Source organism: Phyllostomus hastatus, unplaced genomic scaffold, assembly GCF_019186645.2.
Source record: "Phyllostomus hastatus isolate PE091 unplaced genomic scaffold, TTU_PhHast_1.1 phas_contig_64, whole genome shotgun sequence".
NCBI classification, from domain to species: domain Eukaryota; kingdom Metazoa; phylum Chordata; class Mammalia; order Chiroptera; family Phyllostomidae; genus Phyllostomus; species Phyllostomus hastatus.
In genome coordinates this window covers 9,245,245-9,271,375 of record NW_025333928.1, presented here as the reverse complement: position 1 = coordinate 9,271,375, position 26,131 = coordinate 9,245,245, and the positions used below count along the sequence as shown (strand labels likewise).

General features: G+C 45.4%; 2 protein-coding genes across 2 annotated transcripts; both read right to left on the bottom strand.

The window, feature by feature from the left end:
- Positions 1–61: 61 nt before the first annotated feature.
- KIF22 (kinesin family member 22) lies at positions 62–14,220 on the bottom strand. The gene is made up of 14 exons (XM_045849012.1): positions 14,027–14,220; positions 7,357–7,552; positions 5,955–6,082; positions 5,711–5,865; positions 5,276–5,485; positions 4,966–5,196; positions 4,674–4,827; positions 4,425–4,560; positions 2,538–2,706; positions 1,837–2,005; positions 1,393–1,460; positions 443–655; positions 284–343; positions 62–196 (listed from the first exon to the last, which is right to left on the bottom strand). Exons 1-14 carry the CDS (start codon positions 14,079–14,081, stop codon positions 149–151), a joined length of 1,992 nt encoding a protein of 663 aa, XP_045704968.1. The 5' UTR covers positions 14,082–14,220; the 3' UTR covers positions 62–148.
- Positions 14,221–22,337: 8,117 nt separating this feature from the next.
- Positions 22,338–23,998, bottom strand: ZG16 (zymogen granule protein 16). The gene is made up of 3 exons (XM_045849111.1): positions 23,937–23,998; positions 23,655–23,787; positions 22,338–22,764 (listed from the first exon to the last, which is right to left on the bottom strand). The coding sequence occupies exons 1-3, from the start codon at positions 23,989–23,991 to the stop codon at positions 22,449–22,451; spliced, it is 504 nt and encodes a 167-aa protein (XP_045705067.1). The 5' UTR covers positions 23,992–23,998; the 3' UTR covers positions 22,338–22,448.
- Positions 23,999–26,131: the final 2,133 nt, after the last annotated feature.

The window sequence follows — 26,131 nt, the reverse complement described above, 5'->3', positions numbered from 1 at the left end:
CAGTCCGAAGAGCAATTATACCCCTCGTCCCATCCCCTTAGTCCCAAGAATCAGGCTGAAGCAACGGAATTAAAACTGTATTTATACATGAAGCGGTCATACAAGGACTGCAAAAAAAAAAAAGTCGTGTGAGGAGAGGAGCTGGCAGTCAGGAAGGGCTGCAGTGTTGGCCCGCGGCGAGACCCAAGATGTTCGCCTGCAAAAGGAGGGAAGGAGAGAGCAGCTTTAGAGCTGGGGGTCGGGAACAGGTTAAGGAAAGGAGGGGGCCAAGCCATGAGCTCACCTTTAGGAAAGACTCCAGCTGTTTCCCTGACATGACCTGCACGCGTTCTAAGTCCTCCACCTGGCAAGACAACAGCGATGGGCGAAGGATCTAGGGGGTACCAAGCTTTCCCCCAAATCTCCCACCTCCATTCCAGGACTGCCCTCCTTGGGCCATTACCTGGCTGAAGGGGCCGTGGAGCTCCCTCCAGCCCACGATGAGCTGGGCCTTCTTTTGGCCAATGCGCTGGAGGCTGCGCAGATCCCGAGCTGAGCCTTCATTAAGCATATCTAGTATTTTTTGGCGTCCATGGGCCAGTAACTCTGGGCTGATCTGTAGCTCCCAGCAGTCCTCAGCCTTCTCCTTCGGCTCTGTGGCATCCAGGCACTCCAACTATGAGGCAGTGGGAGGTGAGTGACAAAACCAGCAGAGTTTGCTGTTCAGCCCACTGCAGGCTTTGGACTCCTCTGCCAAGAATAGGAGACTAACAGCAGCTACCTTCCCCGCCCTCTCCAGCCTCTCCTTCCCTCCTGTCAAGTGTCTGTCCAAAAACTTCCTCTGGTCACTGAGCTGAGTCTCCTTTCATCCAACTTGTGAAAGAATGGTAATAGAGTGGCTGTGAAGATTGAACGAGTTTATAAATGTAAGGCACATAGTAAGCCCTTACATCTGGTCCCTCATTTCTAAAAAATAAGCTCTCTTTTCACTCCTAGGAAAGTGTACATAGGAGAAGGTAGTCAATAAATTGCTCCTCCCCCAACCATGCCATCTTCATTCTTCCACTGTTTGATTTCTCCAATGTTTAGGTCATGTTTTCCTATAGGGGCTCCTGAGTTTGTAGAGGGCAGGACCCAGTCCACACACCATACTATTAAGTAGTTACTGAGCATTAGAGCTATCAGGAAGAAAGGAAAGTTAACAGGTAATAGACAACTGCTTGCTAGGTATGTGCATACCACTGCATTTCATCCTAAATGTCTGAGTTACCTGTGTATTCAGACCATATGCACCTTGAAAGAGTTGTAAATAGCTGATAAGTATTGACAGATCATGTAATTCCATGCCACTGCTCTCCCACTATTCCTTACTTCTAGGCTCTAGGTATAGCCTAAGCCTACAGGTCCTCTCACCTTTCTCTTGCGACTTTTCTTCTTCAGAATGTGAATGTCAGCATTTGGGGATGCTGCCTGCTCCTGAACTGAAAGAACTGGAGTCATTACAGAAGCTACTTTTCACCCTCCCTAGTAGCCACTTGCTTCACCCATTTGATTCCCCAGTTCCCCTCCACCCAAAATTAACTTCTTTTGTTGTGTTTCCACATGACCTTTCTTATACCAGCATTTGAAAGTAATCTCAGTTGGTCCTGTATAATAATCACTCATGCACTTGTCTGCCTACCCCACTGTACTAAGTGCCTAAGAGCAGAGCATTAGCTCTATTTCAGATCTTCATCACCCATCCCCAGGGCTGGCATATGGTGGAAGGATATGAATGACATGAGGACTACTGCTAACACCCACTCTCTCCTGAGATGTTTGTTATCTGTGCCCTTTTGGCCCCCAAGCCAAACTTACTCAGTTGTAGGGGAATCACCACGGCCTTTTTGAGAGGTTTAGCCACTGTGACTGTGCGGCGGGCAAGAGGTTGGAGCACTGTGGGAGAGCAATTCTCTTTCTCTTTTGAGTCCATGGCCTCCTGGGCCTGCACCTTGGCTTCTAGTTCTTTTTGCTTCATCTTAAGCCTCTGTTGAAAAGGATCAGGGAGGGATGCAAGCCAGAATCAACTTTAGGGCAGCTGGAAGGACAATTGGTTAGCAAAGTGAGTGTGCAGGGCTCCAAGGCACTAGTGGGCAGGGTGAGGACCCACGGGAGAAGGTACCAGTAGACAATTGGAGGCCAATACAATTAAGGGCTTTCTAGTGATCAGAGCTAGTGAAACAAGCTTCTTTTTGCAACAACAAAGGGAGGGACTGTTCAAGCCTCAAGCCAAGAACTGTAACTTAATTTGAGAGCTAGGTTTTAGGAAATGGCAATGTCTTACATTTGTTTCTTTTACCTGGAATTTGTGTTCCCTCTCACCTCCTCCCATCTGATCTCAATTATTTTTCAAAGGTTAGCAATGTTAAAGACATTCAAGCAGAAGCTGAAAAATGAGGGATCCCAGTGTTGGGTGAAAACTAGATGCCAGGCCAGCCTTTCAGTGTCCTTATTTGAAGACCCTCAGATTGCTTCTCAAGGCCAACAGGTATCCCAGCCCCAACCCCTGCAACACTTACTTCAATCTCCAAATCCTTCTCCTCCACTGTCTTCATTAGTACCATCCGCTCTCGCTTTGGGGTGCTCAGCAGAGGAGTCCCCTGGGTTCCCCGGGAGCCCAGCAGACGGTCCAAGCTCAGAAGACGCTCCAGCATGGCCGGGTCCATGCTACTTAGCTTCTGTAGGGGGCTGAATAGACAAAGAGTTATTCCCCACCTACCTCTTCTCTCATCCTCTCCAGCAGCAGGATGCCTCATCATGCCTTAACTTTGATGTATTATGTGGTTCCAGAATTTTATGTGGTCAAGTTAACAAGATGTTAACTTGTTGGACAACTCTGAGCAAGTCATCCAGACTCTATGGGTGCAGTGTGGAGATGGATCACTGCCTGCCCAAGTAACCTCTCAGGGATACCAGATCAGATGAGAACAAGCATTTAATGAACACCTAAGTTCCAGGAATTCGGGGCCTGTGTGCCTGTCCATTTGGAGAAGCAGTCTGGGAAGCTTTACAGAGGAGGTCATCAACATAGCTCTGAAAGCCACTAAAGACCTCAAATGCCAAGGCTTTTTCCTGTGGGCAGTAGGAAAGGGCTTTTCAAGGAGAGCCCTGAGCATAATAATGCCTAACATTTGTTCCTTCTGTCTGGAGTTTTTACCCCCTCACACCTGATCTCAATTATCATTCAAAGTGAGTTTGATGTCACCTTTCCCATGATGCCTAGCTTGATTGTACATCATCTTTCCTACACTCAGACCTAGCTCCTCAAGGACAGGGACTGCCCTGTTCTTTATGTGCAAGTGCCTAGGAAGAACAGGATCAGAAAATATTGGCGAACATTAGAAGTCTTTTATTCCTTCCTGGCTCTTACAGAACAAGTAGCTTCTTCCTTACTGAACTCGTATTACCTACATTGCATCATATACTGATGTTTCTGCCATATTTCCCCTACTAAAATGCGAGCTCTATGAGGTCCCGGTCTGCCTGGGTCTGATGTGCCCCCCACCTCTGAGCTCACCCTCAGAATGCCTATCTGGCAGAGACCTTGCCTGTTCACACATGATACAGATGTGCAAGTATGTATGTTTCTAAGTTTGTGCACACAGGAGAGGGGACTGCTGACAAATAGCTTGAGAGGACAAGATGGAAAGACGGGTTTCTGAGTGAACAAGCACATTTTCATGTATGTCACTCTTCCTCAGCTACAATAGCCCCCTGGGCACTAAACCTTGGCCTTCTCACTTCATCCTTGTTCAGTATTCAGTGTAGACAGACTTTATTTGGGCTTGGTAGAAATAAGGCAAAATTAAAACTACACCTGACTTCTTGAAGTTAAGGAGGGCAGGTGGTGAGAGCAAGACCACTAAAACAGAGGTGACCTGAGGATTAGCGCATACTGGGCCATGAGGCTATAGGAATCAGGGAGAGAGGCCACACACCCAGAAGGGACTCAGTTTACAGAGGCTTTGGATTGAGGGTGGAAGCAGGGCAATGTTAGAACAACCACCAGGTTCTCAGAGTTATGACGAGATTTGACTCTAACACACAGACTGAGAGGTCTCAGCAAGACATATCTCTTCATTTCTTTCCTGTCTCCTTTGCTTCACTTTTATCCTCTGGACCTGAAAGACCTGACCCAGAGTACTTCTTGAGCCAGAAGCAAAAGTATTGTCCTTGAAACAGCTGCCCCAACATGTGAGGTTTTTACCTAAAGGGGTTGGAAAATGGAAAGGGAGGGAACAAGGTGCTGAAGCAGGAAGCCTCTGTAGAGTCTCAGGCAGCAGCACCCAGGAGAGGAACAGGTTCACAGCTCACAGATCTGACAGGCTAAACTCACTGCTGCTCTGCACACAATCCAGACATAGCAGGAAAGGGAATATGCCCAAGGTCTGTCCCCATCTGCTCACCTGAAATTCTGGGAAGCAAAGGTTGGAGGTGCTGAGGGCTCAGGATTCCCAATTTCCTCCTCCTCGGGACCTTGGGCTCTCTTTGCTTCTGAAGGGCCTACTAGTTCTTTCTGAGACATTTTAACAGGTGCCAAGACTAGGAAAGATGGGATGGGGAGTATGTCAACCTCTGTGCTACTGCTTCGTGGATTCAGCAAACCCCCAATTGTCCAGACCAGCCTTTTCACTCCTGCCAACCCTAGTCCTCACCATGAAGCTGTAGGCTCTCATTGGTAAAAGGTCGGTTGATCACCTCCTTCGACCTGGCAGCAAAGTTGAGTGCAGAGACTGTGTCTAGGTAGAAGCATCTCTCAGGGGCAATGTTGGCAATGAGGATGCTGTGGGCTGAGCCACCCAGAGAGTCCTGAGGGATGGACATTGGGCAGGATGGGCTGGTCAGAAGGCCCCCTATTTCCATTCTTTGACTGCTGTTTCTCAATACCCCAGATAGCATAACCACCTCCTTCTCCAGCCCCTTTTGCCCTGATATGGGTGGCCTGACCTGCAATAGGCGAGTTAGCTTGCTATCCCGGTAAGGCACACGAGGAAGGCCCTGGTTTAGTGCATCCACCACCTTGCCCAGTACAAAGAGGGAGGAGTTGATGGCTCCGCTCTCCTTCAGCCTCAAGCCCTTGTTGCCTGTGCGCCGGTTGTCCTCTGAGCCAGCCAAATCAATCAAGTAGAGTTTCCCCTCCCGTTGGCGAAATGGGGCCAAGCGTTCCCGCTGATCCACCTAGGGGGAAGAACAAGGGCTCTAGGCTTAGATCAGGCTCAAGGGGCTTCCCAGGTCCTCACCTGTCAGTGGGCCTCACCTTAACCAGGAGCACAGCATGGCTGCGGGAGGAGCGCTGGTTGAGTCGGGTGGCTCCTACAGTCCGATTTCGACTGGCTGGCAGGAAGTGCTGCTCAAAATCAGCAAAGCTAGTGATGGGCTTCTGTGTGAGGCCTGGAATCAGTATGTTTCCTCGACAGTCTTCTCGGATTACCAGATCTCCAGATGCAGGGTCCAGGAGGTCTAATACCTATTGGAACAGTGAGAAGTAGGGCTAGTTTTCCTGTCATGGACTGCCTTCTTCCTGAGGATCAGTCTTCTCTTCTCTGCTGGATTCTCAAAGTTGTACCATCTGCTACCCCTGCCTCTGTCTTTCCAGGTCTAAGCTCCTTGCTACAGCAGAGGTTCATGTTCTAGAACTCGGTCTTACTTTGGTCCTTTGTCTCTCTCCTCCCCAATCAGAGCAGGGCCTCACCTTTTCCTGGTAGATCTCTAAGTAGGACATAGTGACAGAGAGGGCCCATGGGCGGCCCTCAGCGCCCTCCTCCCTTGTGAGCTGTAGGAGGTCCATGAGAGCCCGGGGAATCACTCCAGGTTGCTCTGGGCTGCCCAGCATTGTGTGTGTCTTCCCTGGGAAAGAATAGAGAGAGCTGTGAGATTTTCCTTCCAACTCCATAGCCCTTTCTAACCCATAGCTGTTACTTATCTGGCTCCCTTACCTGCCCCTGTGGGCCCATAGGCAAGCACACTGGCATTCTGCCCTTCTAACAGGTGCCTTAGGATTGGCTGCACTGATCCAGCATAGATGTCCTGCTGAGAACTCTTCTCCCCGTAGAAGGCATCAAACCTGCGAGCAGGAAGAAAGAAGGGAAATGATGGATAGTTCCAATCTCACCCAGACCTAGAGAAAAATACTGGCCTCAGATTTAAGAGTCTCTATGCCTTTTCTTACACAAACACCCTCAAAAGCACTCACTGAACACCTGTTCCATCCCAGTCCCTGTACTGGCGTTAGGAATACAGAGATGAATCTGATGTCCCTGCTCTTGGGAGTTTTGCAGTCTGGTAAGATGGATACATACCCATACTTTGCAGTGATTCCGGAAACAAAAATACACCAGAAAAAGTAACTGATTCTGCTGGAGGAAGGAAGATTTTGCCAGAGAAAAGAAAGACATCCTAAGTATCAAAACAGCACACAGACAAGACATGGTATGAAAGGTCAGGGCTTCCCAATCTTTTTCACATAATAGTATATATAGAATAGTATTTGTATACCGTAATGAAATAAATAGAGGATGCTGCTTATGACTAGATGAGACTCGACGCCCCTACACTTCACTCACTGCACTCTGGTGGAGATGCTGTGGCCTTAGCCACAACAGGGATTAATGTAAGCAAAGTATAGAATATATTGGGCAGATGAGGCTGCAAAGAAATCAAAGCCAAACCGTCAAGGGCCTAGAACAGGGCTGGCAAACTTCTTCTGTAAAAAGCCAGAGAGAAAACATTTTAGGCTTTGTGGGCCACATGGCTCCTTTCACAATTACTCAATCTTGCCACTGGGAAGCAGACTTAGGCAATACATTAGCATGGTTATATTCCAATTAAGTTTTATTATAAAGACTACTGGTCAAACTCCTGCAGGCTGTAGATTGCCAGCCCCTGGCTTAGGATGACACGGCAAGGAGTATGAATTTTAAAACTCCAGTGGAATTTTAAGGTAGCTGTCCTCATGAGTTCTGTCCCCCAAGTCTGGGTGATCTTCTGTGACACCACCCAGCTGCAGCCTGGGTTGGTTGGCTGGTTTATGTTTCTCCAACCCTTCCCACACCTCCCCCAGATCTTAGCTGGGTCTCCCCTTTATTGCTCCTTCCCTACATTGTGCCTATTTCCCCCATAAAACATTACTATGTATGCCTGATTCAGCCTCTGGTCTTTCCCCACAGTATCCCTATAGTAGACTGGGCAACTATAAACACTTCCTAAATGAAAAAATGAAGGTGTGGGGAACAAAGGTGTGCTAAGGAAGGAACAAGGATCCTGAGGAAGCACGTCTGAGAAACTGTGGGCAGGCCTAGGAAAGAGAGGTATAGGAAGGAAAAATGGCCTAAACCTTACTGGTATTTGAGAGTCTCCTGGTGGTTCCTCCAGTTGGCAATCTCTAGCGAATAGCTGTCCAGGCCCCGTACACACGGGATATCATTTGCTTCAGCTGCTCCATCTACAAAGGGCCTCAGTCGCACAGCCACCCTTACTCGAGCTGGAGGTGGGCGCCGACCAGCTCCCACCTTGCTTAGCCGACAGCGACCAGCTCCTGGAGAAGAGAAGTTTTAGCATGAAGTATGTATAGCACAGAGGAAATAGGGACCAGCTTTGCTGAGATGTAAGGGCAGGAGTATTAGAGGAGGAGGTGTCTGATATAGCTGAGCTCTGAAGGATGAATAGGAGCTTGCCAAGCATACCGGGTAGAAGGAATAGCATGTGCAAAACAAAAGCAGAGAGATGTGAAAGCATGAGATCCCTTGGAGAACTGGTAAGGCACTACTCTGTGTGTGTTGTTTGCGAGGGTGAGCAGAGGAGGACAGGATGAATCAAATATCAGAGAAGACAAAAATGAATCAAATATATAGTCTCAGGCAGCATATGGTGAGGGGGGCAGTTTGGAGAAGACAAATTATATATACATCAGAGACCGTAAATAAGCACTCACTACATGCCAAGCACACTTTAATCTTCATGGTGTCTCTGAAAGATAGGTTCTATTAGTCCCATTTTATTAATGAAATATACCTCAGGCCATGTGGTCATTACTTCATCTTATAGCCTATATTGTCTTTTCTGCTCTTCAAAGGAGGAATAAGCAAAGCCTAAAAGCAAAACAAAATCCCAGCATCTTAGAAGACTAGAGACACTCATTACCAGGGTAAGGGAAGAAGGCCTGGAGGCTGGGACCCTGGGCATACCATTGGGAGAACCAGTGGCCACAGCTCATTTTGGGAGCTCTTTTCCATCCTGGCCATGCTGTGGGTGTCCCCAAACTTGGCCTCAGTTCCTTCTCTGCTCTTCAAGGAGGTCCAGTGGGTTGTAGACTGTAATGAGTACTCAAATAACCTGGAACACCTGAGATTCTACATTTTTAGCAAATTCCCAGGTTATGCTGGTGCTGGGACACACTTTAAAACTTAGAAAAAAAAAATCTCACCCAAGGATATGTTCATAAATTTTAGAGAGAAAGGGAGAGAGAGAGAGAGAGAGAGAGAGAGAGAGAGAGAGAGAGAGAGAGAGAGAGGGAGAGAGGGAGAGAGAAATATCAATGTAAAAGAGAAACACTTATCAGTTGCCTCCCATATGCACCACAACTGGGGTTCAAGCCCACAAACTTTCAGTGTACAGGATGGTGCACCAATCAACAGAGCCCCCTGGCCAGGGCGGGACACACTTTGAATCGCGAAGGTGTAACAGACTAGCACCAGACAGGGTTGTTTAAGGTTTCAGAGTTGACATTTGCCCACACCTAAAGCCACTCAATTTCTGTGCCTCCATGTCTTACCTGGGGTTTATAATATATATTTACATGTGATATATGCACATGTGTGTACGCCAAACTGCTAATGATGGCCTTCTCTTAATGGGGGATTACGCAGGTTTATTTTCTGTTACCCAGTTCTGTAATGTTGTAATGTTTGCATTAAAAAAAAAGAAAGACCTGGCTGGCGTAGCTCAGTGGATTGAGCGTGGGCTGTGAACCGAAGTGTCGCAGGTTCGATTTCCAGCCAGGGTACATTCCTGGGTTGTAGGCCATAACCCCCAGCAACCACACATTGATGTTTCTCTCTCTCTCTCTCTCCCTCCCTCCTCTCTCTAAAAATAAATAAATAAAAACTTTAAAAAAATAGTTTAAAAAGAAAGAAAGAAAGAAAAAGAATGGCACTGTGGACATCTTGTTTGGAAGGGATGTGGTTGAGAGGCGGCCCCTAGTCTCTCTCTGTCCCAGCTTAGTTTGCAAAAGGTACTGACATGCAATTCTTCTTTATGTAAGCTTTCTGTACAGTTTACTTTCCATAAAAAATTAAATCTAAGTCATTAAAAAAAGATCGAGTATCATTAGAAAATACATGAAGAAAAACTATAAAAACAACCTCTTTATTTTTGTGAGGATTGAATGAGCTAAAAAAAAATGTTATGAGGAGGGTATTTCTTTATTTTATGTTGGAGGAAACCACACTGCAGTTCACAGCCAAAAGCAAAATTCAAACTATTGTATACCAACCAGAAGAGTTTTGGGCCGCTCTGACTCACTCCTTTTTGCTGGTCCAGGGAGCCATAGGCCTCATATAAGGCAAGAGGCTAGTATGTGTTGACCAACACAGAAACAACTAGACAAAAGAGGCAGACAGACTACCCCTGGAAAGAATCTTATACATAAGTAAGGCTTACCCATAAGTGGATGGCCTATTTCAGTAACTGGGCCTCCATCCTTCACCTAACAAATGAAGCTAATTATACCATTTCTCACTTTATGGTTTACAAAGTACTTGGGTATGCAGTTTTAATTGATTCTCATAGCAATCCTGAAAGTCAGCAGCAAGTAAGTAGAAATTAAATTCTCATATATTAGTTTGTGACCTTGATCAAGTGACTTAACATCCATTTGTCCCGGTTTCCTTGTCTATAAAATGGGGTGGGATGGGCCTCGGAAGAGCTTAATGAGGACTAAAAGAAATTACACAAAATTCCAACACAATAACTAGCATAGATGAAGTAGGTTCATTATTCAAGATAAGGCAGCCTGGATTCAAATCCAAACTCTACCACTTACAACTAGCTAAATAACCTAAGGAAGTAATTTTCTATTCTTGTGTCTTAATTTCCACACCTGTAAAATGAGAATAAATAAATATATCTATTCATTGGGTTGTTAAGGTAATTCATGTAAAAGTGCTTAGAATAGCATTGGTTCTTGGTAAAAGCTCAGTAAGTGTTTTCTATTTACCCCCCATTTTTCAAATGAGGGAACCTCAAACAGAGAGGTTCGCTAAGTTGCCCATTGCTAGCTAGTGACAGAACTTCAAAGAAAGGTCTGACCCCAAAGTTCATGATATGACTCCCCAGGCCATTCCAGCCCCTTCATCTTTATATCCCTATGGGCTTTGGAGTCTAAGACAAGTTCCACCTAACAGCTATGTGAACTTGGGAAGGCTTAATGTCTGCAAGCTTTAAACTTATAAAGTTTCTCTTTATAAAAATAACAGTATCTATCTATCTATCTATCTATCTATCTATCATCTATCAAATAACAGTATGCTCATAAGATTGTCAGGAGTCATAGAAAAAGTACACATACTTTTTAGGCACAGTGCTGGCAGCAAGTACTCGTGAGTGTTAGCTATTGTTGTTACTATTACACTGTTTCTCTTGCTACCTACTTACCAAGGCAGCAACTAGCTTCAGCTCTCACCATTCGGCAAGGTTACCAATGACCCCTTACTGCTAAATCCAGTAGACATGCTTTGTCTCCATCCTGTCTGACTTCCCAGCAGTATTCAACAACCTGATCTGTTTTCCTTTGGCAAATGTACTCTTCGCTTAGTTTCCATGCCACCCACTCTGTTTACACCTTCTGTGTTTCTGCTATTCCTAAATGTTTTTCCTAGGCCCCTTCTATGCTCTCGCTAGATCAGGATTGCTCATTTTGGCTCTATTGACATTTTGGGCTGCATAATTCTTGTGGCAGGGCTGTCCTGTGCATTGTAGGATACTTAGCATACATGCTAAACACATAAACTTTAAACACAAAGTTTAAACACATATGCCATGGCATTTCATGCCACCCCTCTCCCCAATTATAACAGCCAAAGATGACCCCAGATAAAAGTCTCCATGGGAAACAAAACTGCCCTTAGTTGAGAAGCACTACTCTGATTCATTTCACAGGCATGGTCACCTGCTCTCTTGGCTTTGATTACCATCCTAAAGCTGATAAATCCTAAGTGACCTCCACAGTAGAGCTTTCTCCTGAGCTTCAGATCCACATTCTAGGCTGCTGCCCTGGCATCTTCTCTTACATGGTTTGATGGTACATGGAACTCCACCTGTCCTAAACAGAACTCTTCCCTTCTCTCCATGGAAGAGAGAAAATGCTCTCCCACGGAAATGAAAGGAACCACCCCCAAAATGAGAATCTTTCTTAACTTCACCTTCTCTCTCACCTCCCACATCAGTTATTTATTATATCTGTCAATTCTACCTTTTTAAATGAGTCCACTTCTCTCCATCCCCACTGCACTGCCAAGGTGGTCATCATCTCAACAGTCTCCCAGCTGGTCTACCTGCCTTCAGTCTCACTCCCCTCCAATCATTCTCTCTCCACTCCCTTCCTTTCACTGTAAGTGCTCAACCACAATGAATTTCCTTCAGTTCCCACAACACACCAAGTTCGTTCATATCTTTGGGCCTTTGCACACACTATTCTTTCTCCCTGCAGTATCTCTGTACCCCACCAAGTGATTGAGGTAAACACATTACTTTCTCTAAAAACACCTTCCCTTGTAAAATGAGAGCCCCGCTGAGGCTCTGTCAGGTGCACCCATGGCTCTCTTTAAAGCTCCTCCATCCAGGCACTGATAACACACCACTGTAACGGCATCGTTTGTCCATCTTTTCTGTCTATGAACTCAGTAAAAACCACTCTTACTGTGCTCACCTACATACCCAATACCTAGCACAGAGTAGGCTCTCAGAGTATTTGCTGAACAAATTAAGATTTGATGAGTAAACTAACACAAAACATTAACTTGTTTCCTGTTTTCATCAAAAAAGTGGCTCACTGCCATCCTTACCCCAAAGTTCAAGGTACAGGAGAAAAGGGAAGAAGAGGAACATGTAAACAACTGCTTACAGGACAAGAGTCTCTCCACTTCCTCATAAAAGTAACTTCGAGGTTGTGTGAGGCTAACACTTATTTCTTCTAATTTTCCCCTGTCTTACAATTCCCAAGTTTCATTCAACTTAACTCTTCCCTCTTTTATGATGAGGAAATTGAGCCACAGAGAACATCTTTGGCCTCTCTTTACATCATAAATAAGAAATCACTTGGTAGTTTTTTGTCCTGCCAAGGTCTGGCAAACTCCTATCTAACCTTTGAAGCATACCCCAAGTATCGCTTCTTTAATAAAGTCCTCCCAGAATACTTCAGATTCTGTATTCTCTATAGCAGTTCATACATGTCTCTCATTGCTTTTCATGTTATGTTTATATGATTACCTACTAAAACAGACTATAAGCTCCTCTAGGGAAGGGTTCATATTCATTCAAGAGTTTTTATGATACCTACTATAACCGGACACAGTGGGTCTTGGAAGAGTAAGAGCAGCTCGTGTTCGGACAGCAGGAATTCTATGTGCTTGGACATCGTGATTAAGAGCAGAGGCTCTAGAGAGTCAGTCAGACTGCCTAAGTGTGAATTCAGACCCCAATGTCTACCAATTGTGTTAACTTTGAACAACCTATCTAACCTATTTATGCTTCAGTTTCCTCATCTGTAAAACCAGGACAGTAACAGTAAACCACCTCAGCCCTGGCCAGGTGGCTCAGTTGGTTGGAGCATCGCCCTGTACACCTAGGTTGCAGGCTCAATCCCCAGTCTGGCACATACTTCCTGATTGATGTTTCTCTCACATCAATGTTTCTGTCTCCCTTCCTCTCTCTAAAATCAGTAAATATATCTTCAGTGAGGTTAAAAAAAAAATAATAGCAGCCCTGGCTGATGTGACCCAGTGGACTGAGCGCTGGTCTGAGAACCAAAGGGTCACCAGTTCAATTCCCAGCCAGGGCACATGCCTGGGTTGTGGACCAGGTCCTCAGTTGGGGGCGCAAAAGGCAACCACACATTGATGTTTCTCTCCCTCTTTCTCCCTCCCTACCCCTCTGTCTAAAAAGAAATAAATAAAAATCTTAAAAAAATAGTAAACCACCTCATAGCATTATGCAGAGATTAAATGATTCATCACCATAAAGTTCTTACAACTGTGCCTAGCACCTAGTAAGGGTTCACCATGTGTCTGACTTTCAACTAAAAAGAGTTGTTTCTCCACAGGGCATGACAAACAGTAAGGGACTCGAATAAATTACCGTGGTTCCCACCATAACCACTGACCAGAATTCGGAAGAGAGCGGAGACATAGGTAAACGAATACAAGAGTCTGAATGTCTTAACAGTCTTTCCAACCCTAAAATAGCATGGACCCTCCCCAGCTAGAGTAAAGAAAGCAGTCCCTTATTTCCCTTTCCTGTGGTCTCAGCAGGTCTTATGCTGTCAACTCACTCCCAGCTGCAGTCCGTCTAAACCTCGCTGGCCCTCCTAAACGTCTTAGGGATCTCCCCGCACCGGAACAGCATGTCATACACAGAATCCTTCCCTCTAAACGTGCAACCAGCTGCATTCTTTTTGTCCTTACGGTTGGCCTGTTTACCACTTTTCTCTCGCTTACTCACATAATCTCGTGAGATGGGGTCATCGCCCCCACTTTACAAAGAAATTGAAGCACACAAAGGAAAAGTGAGCTGGGCTCAAACGAGGCTCCAAGTGCCAGAAATCGGGTCTCAACCCGAGGGTACCGATCCGCGGGAAGAGTAGGAGACTGTGTGAAGAGAGAGGTGGGCTGACCAGCTTGCGACTCCCATCTTTCGCCGCTTGTCCCCGCGCCCCTCGGAGACAACCCTCGGAGCCCGGATCACATTCCGACGCTTTACCCCACCTCGGCCACCAGCCTAGGACCAGTCCACGTACCTGAGGTCACTGTCGCCATCTCGCGTCGCCTCGGAAGCGTCGGGACCCCCGACATTCCACTGCTTCCTTGCACCCGCCTCTCCTATTCGAATTTCCCGGTGCCCTGCCCCCTCTCTTAGACTCCACCAATCGTTGCTCTTCGACGCCGGAAGCCCCTGCAGGGGCCCCGCAACATCCAGCCCGTTAGCCCTAGCCTCCGAGTCCTGCAAGAAAAAGGTTCCGCTGCTGGAGGAAGCAAGCGTGCGCGTTAGCGCTGCAGCCGTTGACGTCCGGGCCCACGGCCCGGGGCAGACTCCGGCACCCGAGGCGTTGGCGATAGTGGCCTTTGGGGGAGCTGCAGAGCTCTCTCAGTTTCCAGAGGTAGATTTGCGTAAGTGCAGACTTTTCGCCTCAAGCAGGCGGTGATCGATTTATCAAAAGATTTCCCTGAGCCGAATACTATTCTTGTGGCAGAAGAGGTGATTATATGAGGAAGGAAAATGCTGTGTGGGAACGGGATTATTCTAAACGACTGGTAGCGATCGTCACTTTTTACAGTTTCTTGCCTCAGAAGTTGTTTCGACAGAAAACTGTACTGGAACAACAATTAAAATTTTTAAAAAAAGTTGTTTCGAGCCATTGTGAGACCAGGGGTCATTTTATGGATTGAGGGACTTGACCTCAGTGCCAGTCAGTGGTGCTTTAACCAGTTAAGTCCTGTAAGTCTGGTGCATGCTTGCCGCATTGTGGACAGTCAACGTTGCACTAACCTCTTGCTAAGCCCAAAGCCGCCAAGTGAGGTGCAGAGGCCAGATGTGCCCCCTTATGTCGCATGTCTGAGCCAAGGAAACCGGCTCAGATGTTCCCTAATTTGTAACTCAGCATTCAACATGTGGGAGTGAACGGTAAGGAGGTGCTTGGCCTGTTACTTAGCTTCACCCAAGGTCCCATATCCTATAGGTTCAACCATCTGTTAAGTAGTTCCCTATCCTTTTTGGAAACTTAACCCGGGAAGATCATTGCAACTTTGACCTCCTGGTAGGGCCCTGGTTTAGACATGTCCACCCTATTAAAAAACAAAAGAAATAGCCCTGGGTGGTGTGGCTCAGTGGATTGAGAGCTGGCCTGTGAACCAAGGGGTCATCTGTTTGATTCCCAGTCAGGCCACATGCCTGGGTTTCAGCCCAGGTCCCCGGTAGGGGGATACGTGGGAGGCAACCACACATTCATATTTCTGTCCCTTTCTTTCTCCCTTACCCCCTCTCTAAAAAGAAATAAAATCTTAAAAAAAAACAAATAAAATAAGAAAAACACAAATATTGGTCCAGTGGTTTTCCATTTTTTGGCTTTGGAATCCCTTTACATTCTTAAAAATTGAAGCCCCCAAAATATATTGTTTATATGGGTTTTTATCTATTTCTATTCACAGTATTAGAAATTAAAAATTTAAAATATTAATGCAGTTAAAATTACAGTAACAAATCTATAGAGATAGAGTAGATTATTGGTTGTCAGAGAATGGTGAGGGGTTGGTGTGTTGGGATTATTGCTAATAGGTATGGAGCTTCTTTTTGGGGTGATGCTTTGTAATTTGTGGTGACAGTTGCACAGCATAATGAATATACTAAAAACCGCTAAAGTGTACACTTACAAATGGCAAGTGCAAGGGGAAAAAACAAATGGCATCTTAGTTTTATTATGAAAATAGTTTTGATGTTGCAGACCCTCTGAAAGTGTCCCAGGGACCTCCAGAATTTCCTGAACCACACTTTGAGAAACACTGACTTACAGGCTTGACAGTTTGGTTTTCTCTTGCACTTCAGAAAGGGCTGTTAGGGTTTTCACATTTGTTGCCAGATATTTGGTAAGATGCCTGCCAGAAACAGTGGGAACAGCATGGTTCACGGAGTTGGATTTCTAAGGACCAATAAATAGCTCAGATACAGGGCTTTGCTGCCAGGCCACTGATGGTAGAGATTTAGCGTTCTTGTGTCTCCATTTCCTCAGATTTTAAGAGAAAATAATGGTTGAACACACTTCCTAGGGTTGGTTTAAGGATCTGCATCTGCCTTGTGGAAATTAGGGTTGATGAATACCTGATATTCAAAGAAAATAAGATAATTCAGCCCTGGCTGTGTGGCTCAGTTGGAGCACTGTCCTGTAGACTGAAAGGTCACTGGTTCATATGGGAGGCAACCAACTGATATTTCCCTCTCTCTCCTGTTCTCTGCTGCCCCACCCCCGCCCCACCCATCATCCTCTCTAAAAGCAATGGAAAAATGCCCTTGGGTGAAGATAAAAAAAGATGATTCATTTCACAGTGTATTATTTGCTTGTAGTGTGCTAGCCACTGTCCTAGGTGGTAGGGATATCATGGTGAATGAGGAGATATGCATGCTCCCTGTTTTCCTGGAGTTTGTTTTTTTGTGGAGACAGGAGTGTGGAAGTGGGTGATGGTGACCAACAGCAAACAGAACTTTTAAGGGAAGACTGGGTATGAAGATCTGCATCTGCCTGGTGGAATTCGGGTAAACACCTGATATTCAAAGAGAAATAAACTGAAATTTTTTAAACTTCCAAACTAGACCCTTAAAAAGCAAAGGAGAACAGAGGAAAATAGAACATAGAGTTTATGTCATAAAAATTGGAAAGATACTAGTGGATGAGGCAGATGATTCTATTCTTCAAGACCAGGAGGATTAAGTGAGGGTGACCTGGGGTGAAAGGTATAGTAGCAGTGATGAAGAAAACAATGGGGCTGCAAAGAGAGGACCACACTTGCAGGGCCAGGTGGAAAAGGAGTTCTTAGATCAGCTATTTTTAACCTTTTTCATCTCATGGCACACGTCGACTAATTACTAAAATTCTGCAGCACACCAAAAATATATATTTTGCTGATCTAACAAAAAATAGATATAAATTTGATTCATCCATACCAGACAGCTATTGTTGTGTTGGCTGTTGTCATTTTTTTGTTTGACAATCTAAGGGAAAAGAGAGGTCAGTGTCCCTGACTGAATAGTCAGGTAGTGCATGTTTTAAAAATTCTCGTGGCACAGTGGTTGAAAATCCCTGCCTTAGATAATACAGCACCATAGCTGGCCAGGAAGCTGACACCAGTCTGCCCAAAAGGGCACTGAGGCCTGGAGTTAGCTCTGGTGGCTGCTGTGCATGGGCACATTTCACGTGCTCACTGGAATGACGAGCTTGCTCTTCAGAAGCTGACTTGAGCAGACAAAAAAAGGAATAGTATATTAATGTTTAAAACAAAACAAAATATATTAATCTCTAGAGCAAGAATTCTCAAAATGTGATTTGGAGATCCTTGGCCTCTGCAAAGTTAAAACTGTTTTCATAATAATACCAAAATGTTATTTCCCTTTCATTCTTACCCTCTCATAAGTGTATGGTGACATTTTCCACAGTCTACATAGTACGTAGACACAATCAGAACAGTGGTTGCCTCTTGGGAGCTGGGGTCAGGACGTGACTGGGAAAGGCCCAGAGGGAATTCCCTGAGGTGCTGGTAATGTCCTATTTCTTTAAAGGAGTTTGAGTTTTACAGGCCTATGCATTTGCCAAAGCATGACATGGTTTTCCAACTGTGTGATCCTCATGTTGGAACTTTTTGTAAGATTTTGTTTCTAAGATGTTTGAAAATCATGGATGTGTGAAAAATGCCCAGGTTTTGCAACATCAGAAAGACCTGTGTTTAAGCCTGACACTGCTACATACTATGTTTATGACTTTAGACAAGTAATAGCATTTAGCAGAGTACCTGACATGTCATAAGCACCTAATAGATATTTGTAATGTGACTGAATTAACTAATATTATTTTTCTGAGCTCTAGTTTTGTACTAAGTCCAAAAAAATCTCATTTTAATTTGCTTCATCAAGATTTAGAGGGTTTGTAGGTGAGTTCCCTTTTGATGGCAAACTGAAGCATAGAACAGAAAAGATGCTTTTTGTTTGAGTTTGCTTAGTTGTTAAGTACCGGGGAATAGTCATGGGTGTAAGTTTGGGTGGGACACAAAGGGGACACAGTGACCTCTGACATCTGCCCTTGTATCTCTCATCTGTCCTACAAACACATCAGCTGCTTTCTGTGTTGGTGGCTTCATCTGAAAAATGAGAATCATATTACTACTTTCCAACAGGATTGTTATCACAGTTAAATGAGGTAGTTTTGAAGAGTACCTGAACTCACGACAGATGCTCGCTAAATGTTAGTTGCCTCTTCTGTTTTTCATCTCTCCCAACTGTTTTCCCTGAAATAACCCGCCCTCCAGAAACATGTGTGAGTGCTAATATAATCTTCCTGTCTGAATGATCCTTCAGTGTTCTCTCAAATGCCCTATGTTAATAATTGATTTTTATTTGCTATCCTTCCCCAACACACACAAGTCCAAATTCACAACACTGAGGATTGCACACTTTCATTGGCTGGACTTGAATTTATTGGGCCCCAAATGTTTTTGAAATCCATGAACTGTAGCCTAAGAGGAGTCTTCCATGGCTTGCAGAGTTGGATTCTGTTGGTAATTGTTTAGTGGTTGGACCTCAGCTATCTCCTGGATGGCTGTATGAGCTGTGCAGGTTGAGGCTCTCTGTGCCCGGGACAGCTCAAGAGGCCTGGTCCTATGTTCCCTTGGCACGACTTTCTCCCTGCTCCCCTCAGCGCGGGAGATGGAGTATCAGTACCAGCCACTGCAGAGTCCATGATAATCCAAGTGAGGAAGTAGTCATGTCACCTGGTCAATTTGATGATGTCCTCTTTTTTTTATATAAAGATTTTATTTATTTACCTTTAGAGAGAGGGAAAGGGAGAAAGGAAAGGAGGGAGGGAAACAGCAGTGTGGGAGAAGTATCCATCTGTTGCCTCGGGCAAGCCCCCAACTGGGGACATGGCCCGCAACCCAGGCCTGTGCCATGACCCAGGCCTGTACCGTGACCGTGAATCAAACCGGCAACCCTTAGGTTTGCAGGCAGGCACTCAATCCCGCCACACTAGCAGAGGAGGGTCGTCTTTCTGAGAGATTACCTTTCAACTCCAAGTTGTTATCAGAAGAGCTTTGGGCTCCCTTTGCAGCTGGTGGCCTCTGGACCCTTCACTTCAGACAGGATCCAGGGTACTCCTTACGCCAGGCGGCCTCAGGCTGCAGCCATTCCAGACATGCCCCGTTCCTGGCCATCACAGGCTGTGCGTCTGAGACCTCCCTCCCCACACTCACATCTCAGTTATTCCTATAAAATGCTCCACCGCTGGACCATGAGGCCAGTTATTTTTATGTAGCAATAAATTCCTAGAAGTGTCAATCTGGCTAGGCTATACTATAGTATTCAGTGGAAACTAATCTGTGTTGCTGTGAAGATCTTTTGCAGACATGGTTAGCATCCGCAATCATTTTAAGTGAACATTATCCCGGATAATCTGGTGGACCTCATCCAGTTAGTTGAAAGACTTAAGAGCAAAATTGACTCTGTATGGAATCATTTTATGTGGAATCTAAAATTGTAAAGTCATGCTCATAGAAACAGAGTAGAATAGTGATTGCCAGGAACTGGGAAGTGCAAGAAATGGAGAGATGCTAGTAAAAGGCTACAAACTTCTATTGATAAGGTAAATTTCGAGGATCTGAGATACAGCATGGTTACTATAGTTGATAACATTGTACTGTATAATTGTAAATTGAAATTTGCTGAGAGTAGACCCTAAGCTCACCAAACTTTTTAAAGGGTAATTATGTGAGTTGATGGATGTGCTAATTAATTTTATTGTGAATCCTTTCACAATATATACATATATCAAATTATGTTGTATACTTAAACATATTATAATTTTATTTGTTAATTATACTTCAATAAAGCTTGGGAAAAAATTTAAAGAAACTGAAGTTACTAACAGTATAAATTTTGATGACCTAACAAATTAATTTGTGGGGGTGGGGCAGTGGGGAGAGGAAAACTGAAGTTTCTGGCAGGGGAGTTTTCAGAAACTCCAGACTGCCGGCCTGCCCTAACAGAGTTCAGACTTGCCTAGCCAGACTCTACAGTTGCAGAAGCCAGTTCTTTGCAATAAATGTTTTTACGTATATATGTACGTATATCTCCTACTGGTCCTTTCTCATAAAATCTGTCTAATAAATACAGCCAGTAGCTTTATTAATTTAATTAAACAAGTAGCCCTGGTTGGTGTGGCTCAGTGGATTGAGTGCTGGTCTGTGAACCAAAAGGTTGCCAGTTCAATTCCCAGTCAGGGCACATGCCTGGGTTGCAGGCCAGGTCCCTACATGGGGGTGTGGGAGAAGCAACTGATAGATGTATCTCTTGCATATTCACGCATCAATGTTTTTTTCCCTCTCTTCCTCCTTTCCCTTCTCTCTAAAATAAATAAATAAAATCTTTAAACAAGTAAAGGTTAGGTATTAACTCTGTCAAGTTTTACTCAATACCCACTCCCCATACAAACTAACCTATATCTTCACTCATTTGTTTTATTCCTTTTTTCTTAAAGTTTCTTGCTCCAATAACTTCATAACCTCCTCTCCAGTCACTTCTGAAACCTTATTCCATCAGTTATGACCTCTTTCCTGAATCTTCGGCCTCTTCCTGTACTCTCTTTCTTAATCATATAAACATGCTTGTGTCTCTCTGTCTAGAAAAAACCCTCCTTCCTTACATCCTTTATAACTATGACTTGCCTACTTTTTGGCTTATTAGAGCCAAACTTATCCAGCTCTTGCAGCCTGTATTTCCTATTCATTCCTTAGCCAATTGCAGCCTGGCTCCAGCTACCCTCAATCTACTGAAATTTTGTCAAGATAATTAATGACCTGATTGTCAAAGCCAAGGAAACTGAAGTTTGTCCTTCTGTTGACTTAGTGGCATTAACCACCCCTTGAAATTTTTCTCTTGCTTTCTGGCACATTATTCCTCATTTCCTTTACCTCCAAGACCACTCCACTTTTAATTTCTTTAACTGATTATTCTTCTTTGGACCAACAATTAAAAATTGATATTCTCCAATCCTCTGACTTCGGCTCTCTCATTTTATATGCCCATAGTTTCCCTGGGAGACTTCTTCTACACTCATCACTTGAACTGCATTACCTATGTGCCGATGACTCCTGAATTAAAAAGGAGTCATAATATAATTTAATAAATATAATTAAATTATATTTATTCCCAAATATCCCTCTGCCTAATGTTGGATCTCAGCCAGGGTGTATGACAGATTCATCAAAATGCAACAAGTCCAAAAGTTAATTAATTTTTTTCTTTTGTGTTCCCCCATCTTGGAAAATATCCCTCTCTTCCCAGTTGCCCACGTTACAGATGTGGTGGTTCTCCTAGACTCTCTTCCTTTACTCACCCTCATTCTTTCAGTTATCAAGTTCTTCTAAGTCTACTCTCCCCCTCAAATCCCTCAAATTCTTACTTTTTCTTTCTTCCTTATATTACTGCCTTTGTAAAGACATTTCATCATTTTTTTAAAAAAAATTATTTATTTATTTATTTTTTAGGGAGGGGGAGGGAAAAGGAGAGGGAAACATCAACATGTGGCTATCTCTCGAGTGCCCCCTGCTGGGGACCTGGCATACAACCCAGGTGTGTGCCCTGACGTAAGATTGAACCTACCACCTCGGCATATCAGGACAATACTCTAACCAACTGAGCTACCCGGCCAGGGCTGACATGCCCTTTTTTTGAGAATGGTGTTGGCAGCGTAGAAGCTGTGAGGAAGTGGTGGCTTCCTAAGGAAGGAACCCCAGGTCTGAGAGAGCTAAGCAAGGATACCAAGGCTTATGGGTAAAGGTGGGGAGGAACTAGGCTGGGATAATAGGCAGAGTCCTTGACGCATTAGGGTAAACTTTGGGAATCAGGTGGGTTCTGGGAAAGAACAAAGGATAATTGTCCAGACCACCCATATACAGTGAGTGGGCTAAGATCAAGAGAGTGAGGTAACAGCCTTGGTGAAGAGGTGCCTTCTCAAGGGGAGGGGAGGACAAGGGGAGGGAAGGGCTGGAGAGTGGAAAATGTTGGCTTTTGGCAGTAAGTCACAACGAGGCCTTACCCTCAGCCTCAGAACTCCAATTTGGGTAAACACTGTCAGGAGCTATCCTTGAAAAATGAGCTGGTGCAAGTCAGAATCTTATCTCCTATTGGTAAACAATGAAGAAAAGCCCAAAACTTTAACACCTTTCCCTCATCCTCCCATACTCATACTGCCCCAGATTGAAATCCTACAGATAGCCAAGAGTGAGATTCACACATACATACCCAGAGTCAGGAGGTGGATCCCAGCTGGAGACACCCACATACACACTAGCTTTAGCCATGTCCTTTTATTTTTTTAATTGTGCCTTGTGGATGGGGTTAGTGGTAAGGGGGTTCTCCCACCCCCTACTGCATTGCTCCCCTGCCTAGGAGGAGGCTGGGGCTCAGCAGCTGCTGCATTCACTGGGGTAGACATCCCAGTGCAGGCCAATGGCATTTATAAGGGAGCCAGCTCGGCCACTGATGAATCGAAGCACGGTATTGGGGTGCAAGGGGACAGCATTGAAACTTGTGCCTGTGTCCTTCCCAAAAGGCAGGTAGCGGCCCTTGTCAGTCACGAAGACCAGCTTCCTCAGATAGTACTTGTACTTGCCAGACACCTGGATCACTGATTCCCCAGGGTGCAGAAAGATCTCCTCCATGTCTCCCTGGGTGCCACCCACATAGTCACTCCACACCTTGCCATAGCGCACCTGAAGACTGGGGACAGGGTGAGGATGGAAGAAAGGGAGACGCTGAGTAGGGTGATCAGAAATCAGGACCTCTTGGCCTACGCACTGAGACCTTCAAACTGGTGACAGGGATGATAAGTCTCCTGCCAGTCCCACAGTCTATGAGGGCTGGGTGAGCCCTTGGAGATCATATGGGGAACTTCAACTCCTCATGTTGACCACAAACAGGCTCACAAAGGGAAAACAACTTGCCCAGAGTCACCTAGACAGTAAGTGTCAGAGTTGGAGCTTGAGATCTAGACTCCCACCTGGCCCCCCACCCGCTACCTGAAGGAAACAAAGCAATTTTTCAAATATTTGAAAGGCTCTCACGAGGGAAAAGACTGGTCCAGGATGCAGATCCAGGATCAGAAGGATGCAGGTTTTGAGAGAGGCATCATGCAAAGACAGGGGATGCCAGAGGGGATTTAAACCTTGAATGGGGCCCTGGCCAGGTAGCTCAGTTGGTTAGAGCATTGACCTGATACACCACAGTTGTGGGTTCAATCCCCAGTCAGGGCACATACAAGAAAGTAACCAATGAATACATAAATAAGTAGAACAACAAATTGATATCTCTCTCTCTCTCCCTCCATCTCAACCCAATAAATAAAAATAAATAAACCTTGGATGGGGGCCAAACTAGACAACCTCCAGGCCCCTGAGAACATATGGTATATGATTTATCCAAGGTCACTCATGTTTGGGTTATAGGGGTTTCAGCAGTGCAGGTCTCGATCCCAGCCTCTAACGACTTCCACTTACTGCATCATCCCTGGTCTTGTTGATTGAAACAGGTATGACCCAAAGTGACTGAGAACTTCCCAATTAATAAGATCCTAGAAGGTCCCCCAATCACAGAAATTCAAAGAATCTTACCCTACGATGTAGTATCTGTTGACTCGGACACGGATGGCAGTGATGGGGCCATCCATCTGGTTGCCAGAATGAGAGAATCGTTCTCCACCACCGCCTCCATACTCTCCATTATAGGAGGAGGACCTAGCCTGAACTGTTGGAGACAGAAATTCCCTGAGAGCTCAGTTTCTCCCGACCATCCCTATTCCCCCCACAACTCAATTCCCACCACCCCGAGCCTGCCTCTGAAAGCCGTGGCCACTAGCAGTGACCCTCGTACTGGGCTCCTGGCTTCTTACTTACTGGCATTGGCATAGGCGGATGCACAAAGAAGGGCGAGAAGAGCGATGGTCAACATTCTGGAGCTGGAATGGGAAGGAAGGAGAAAGTAAAGATTTACCCTTTCCCTTGGGACTTTATTTATCCAAGTATCTCTGATCTCCAGTTGAGACTCAGGCTTCTTGGTCCTTCAAGTCAGACCTAGCCCACCTAGTCTTGGGCTTTGAAAGAGTTGTCCATGGTCGTCAGTCCTGTTCCTCGCAGGTACTCCTGCTGTGTCCTTAACCCCTCTGCCTCTCCCTGGTCAGCCTGTAGCCAAACTCCCTCTTTTGTCCGAAGCCCTAACACTCTCTCTGGATTAAACTGTGTCAAGCCCTGTTGCCTCCTGGCACAACGTAGGAAAGGACTTTTCTAAAGAAAAAGTACAGCCCTGACTGGTGTGGCTCAGTCCGAGGGGCAGAGTCCCACAAAGTGAAAGTTCCTGGTTTGATTCCCACTCAGGGCACATGCCTGGGTTTTGGGCTTGGGGCCCATATGAGGGGCAACTGATCGATGTTTCTCTCCCTTTCTTTCTCCCTCCTGTCCCCTCTCCCTAAAAATAAATTAAAAATTTTAAAAATTAAAATAAAATAAAATGAAAAAGTAGAGGAAATCTCCAAGTCATAGAAATGGTTGGGTTTGCCAAACCAGGAATCTGAGAAAACCTAACTGAAGTCCACCTGTGGTAGATTGGCCTGGCCTATGGGGCATCTGGGGCATAGTTTAAATTCCTACCTTCACCCTGGTCTAAGAAGGAAAAGAGCATTTTAGAGGTGTGTCTCCGTGTCTCTTGGAGAGTGAAGGCAGTGACAGAGGAGACTGTGCCGACCCTAGTTTCTAAGCATGTCTGGTGGGCATGGGATAGACTGAAAAATTGTAGGATTTGGGACCAGCTTAACATACTAGATCCTGGGTACCTGGTCTATTTGTCATAACTCTTCCTCCATTAACACATATTTGGCCATATCCATGCCCCTGAGCATCCCAAGTGTCTCCAGTCCTTCAGCTGAGACCCAGATATCAAAGTACCTATGTCTAACTCAGATCCAGACGCCCCAGTTAACTGACACCCAAGCCTCCCCTCTGCTGTTCAATCCAGGCAGGCTCTCCTCCCACTCAGCTTGAATTCCCCTAACTCAAATCCAGGCATCCTGTCACCTTTAGCTCAGGCCTCAGCCACCCCTCACCTGGCAGTTTCAGGTACCAAGCAACCCCCAGAATCTGCCAGGTCTTTTATACCAGGCCTAAGCCTTGCCCCTGCTCCTTATCGTGTGAACCTCGCCTCCTGGGCAAACATGATCAATCTTTTAGGGTCAGTTGTCAGGCAGGGTCTAGAACATCTTATCCTGCCCCTCCTCCCAGGCCTTACAGGTGGCAGAGTGGGGTCCACTCAGGAGGAGCACAATAAACCTGAGAAAAGGTCTCCAAGTAAATAGCCAACAGCTTTAAATGGGCACATTTACTAATCACCTCTGGGTGTAGCCTAAGGTTCTCCCTCCTCTATTGAATGTTTGCTGGCACTCTCATCTGCAATATGTCGTCTCTAGGGATGACATTGCCCTCTCTTGCCATCTGAAATACCAGTTCTCCTAGAAAGGAATTTCACTGTCCACGTATTATACTTAGGAGGGCCTGCTATTTGCCAGACAATATTTTTCCTCTCTATCCTGATATTTTATATGAAAAAATCAAACATATGGAAAAGTTGGAAGAGTTGTACAATAAGTACTAATCATGTAGATTTTACCATGGTTAAATTTTACTGCACTTGCTTCCCCCTCCCCCGCATCCATCCTCAAACTTCCAGACCCTTCACAATCATTTTCTTTCTGAGAAGGGCAACTTGGGGCTGCAGGTGGACACTGAACACCTGCAGATCCTCTTCTGGGAACACACAGAGTCAGTCCAGTGCGCACGTGGGAAGGAAGCTGAGGGACTAAGAGTAAACACGTCCTCCTGCAGACGCAGTCTAGGCTCAAGGCCCTCAGGACCCCTAGGGCTATAGCCCTGGGGCTGTAGACTACACAGAACAATTGTTCTTTTCGGTAGGCCTTAAACTTCCCCAGGGTTGATATCAGAGATTTCTCATCTTTGCAGGCCCTTCTCTGCCAAGATCATTCCTCTCCACCCCAAATCCCTAGGACCGACTCTTGAGTTCTACTTCGTGACCCTTCTAGGGT

What these genes read in the sequence shown, in the direction of transcription:
- ZG16 (XM_045849111.1), bottom strand. Translation starts at nt 23,991, where the DNA reads ATGTTGACCATCGCTCTTCTCGCCCTTCTTTGTGCATCCGCCTATGCC. An exon ending in ATCCGCCTATGCCAATGCCA is followed by an intron (nt 23,788 to 23,936) that starts GTAAGTAAGAAG and finishes TGTCTCCAACAG; the next exon opens with TTCAGGCTAGGTCCTCCTCC. An exon ending in AACAGATACTACATCGTAGG is followed by an intron (nt 22,765 to 23,654) that starts GTAAGATTCTTT and finishes CCCTGTCCCCAG; the next exon opens with TCTTCAGGTGCGCTATGGCA.
- KIF22 (XM_045849012.1), bottom strand. Translation starts at nt 14,081, where the DNA reads ATGTCGGGGGTCCCGACGCTTCCGAGGCGACGCGAGATGGCGACAGTG. An exon ending in TAGAGATCTACCAGGAAAAG is followed by an intron (nt 5,486 to 5,710) that starts GTGAGGCCCTGC and finishes CTGTTCCAATAG; the next exon opens with GTATTAGACCTCCTGGACCC. An exon ending in TTTGCTTCCCAGAATTTCAG is followed by an intron (nt 2,707 to 4,424) that starts GTGAGCAGATGG and finishes TTGTCTATTCAG; the next exon opens with CCCCCTACAGAAGCTAAGTA.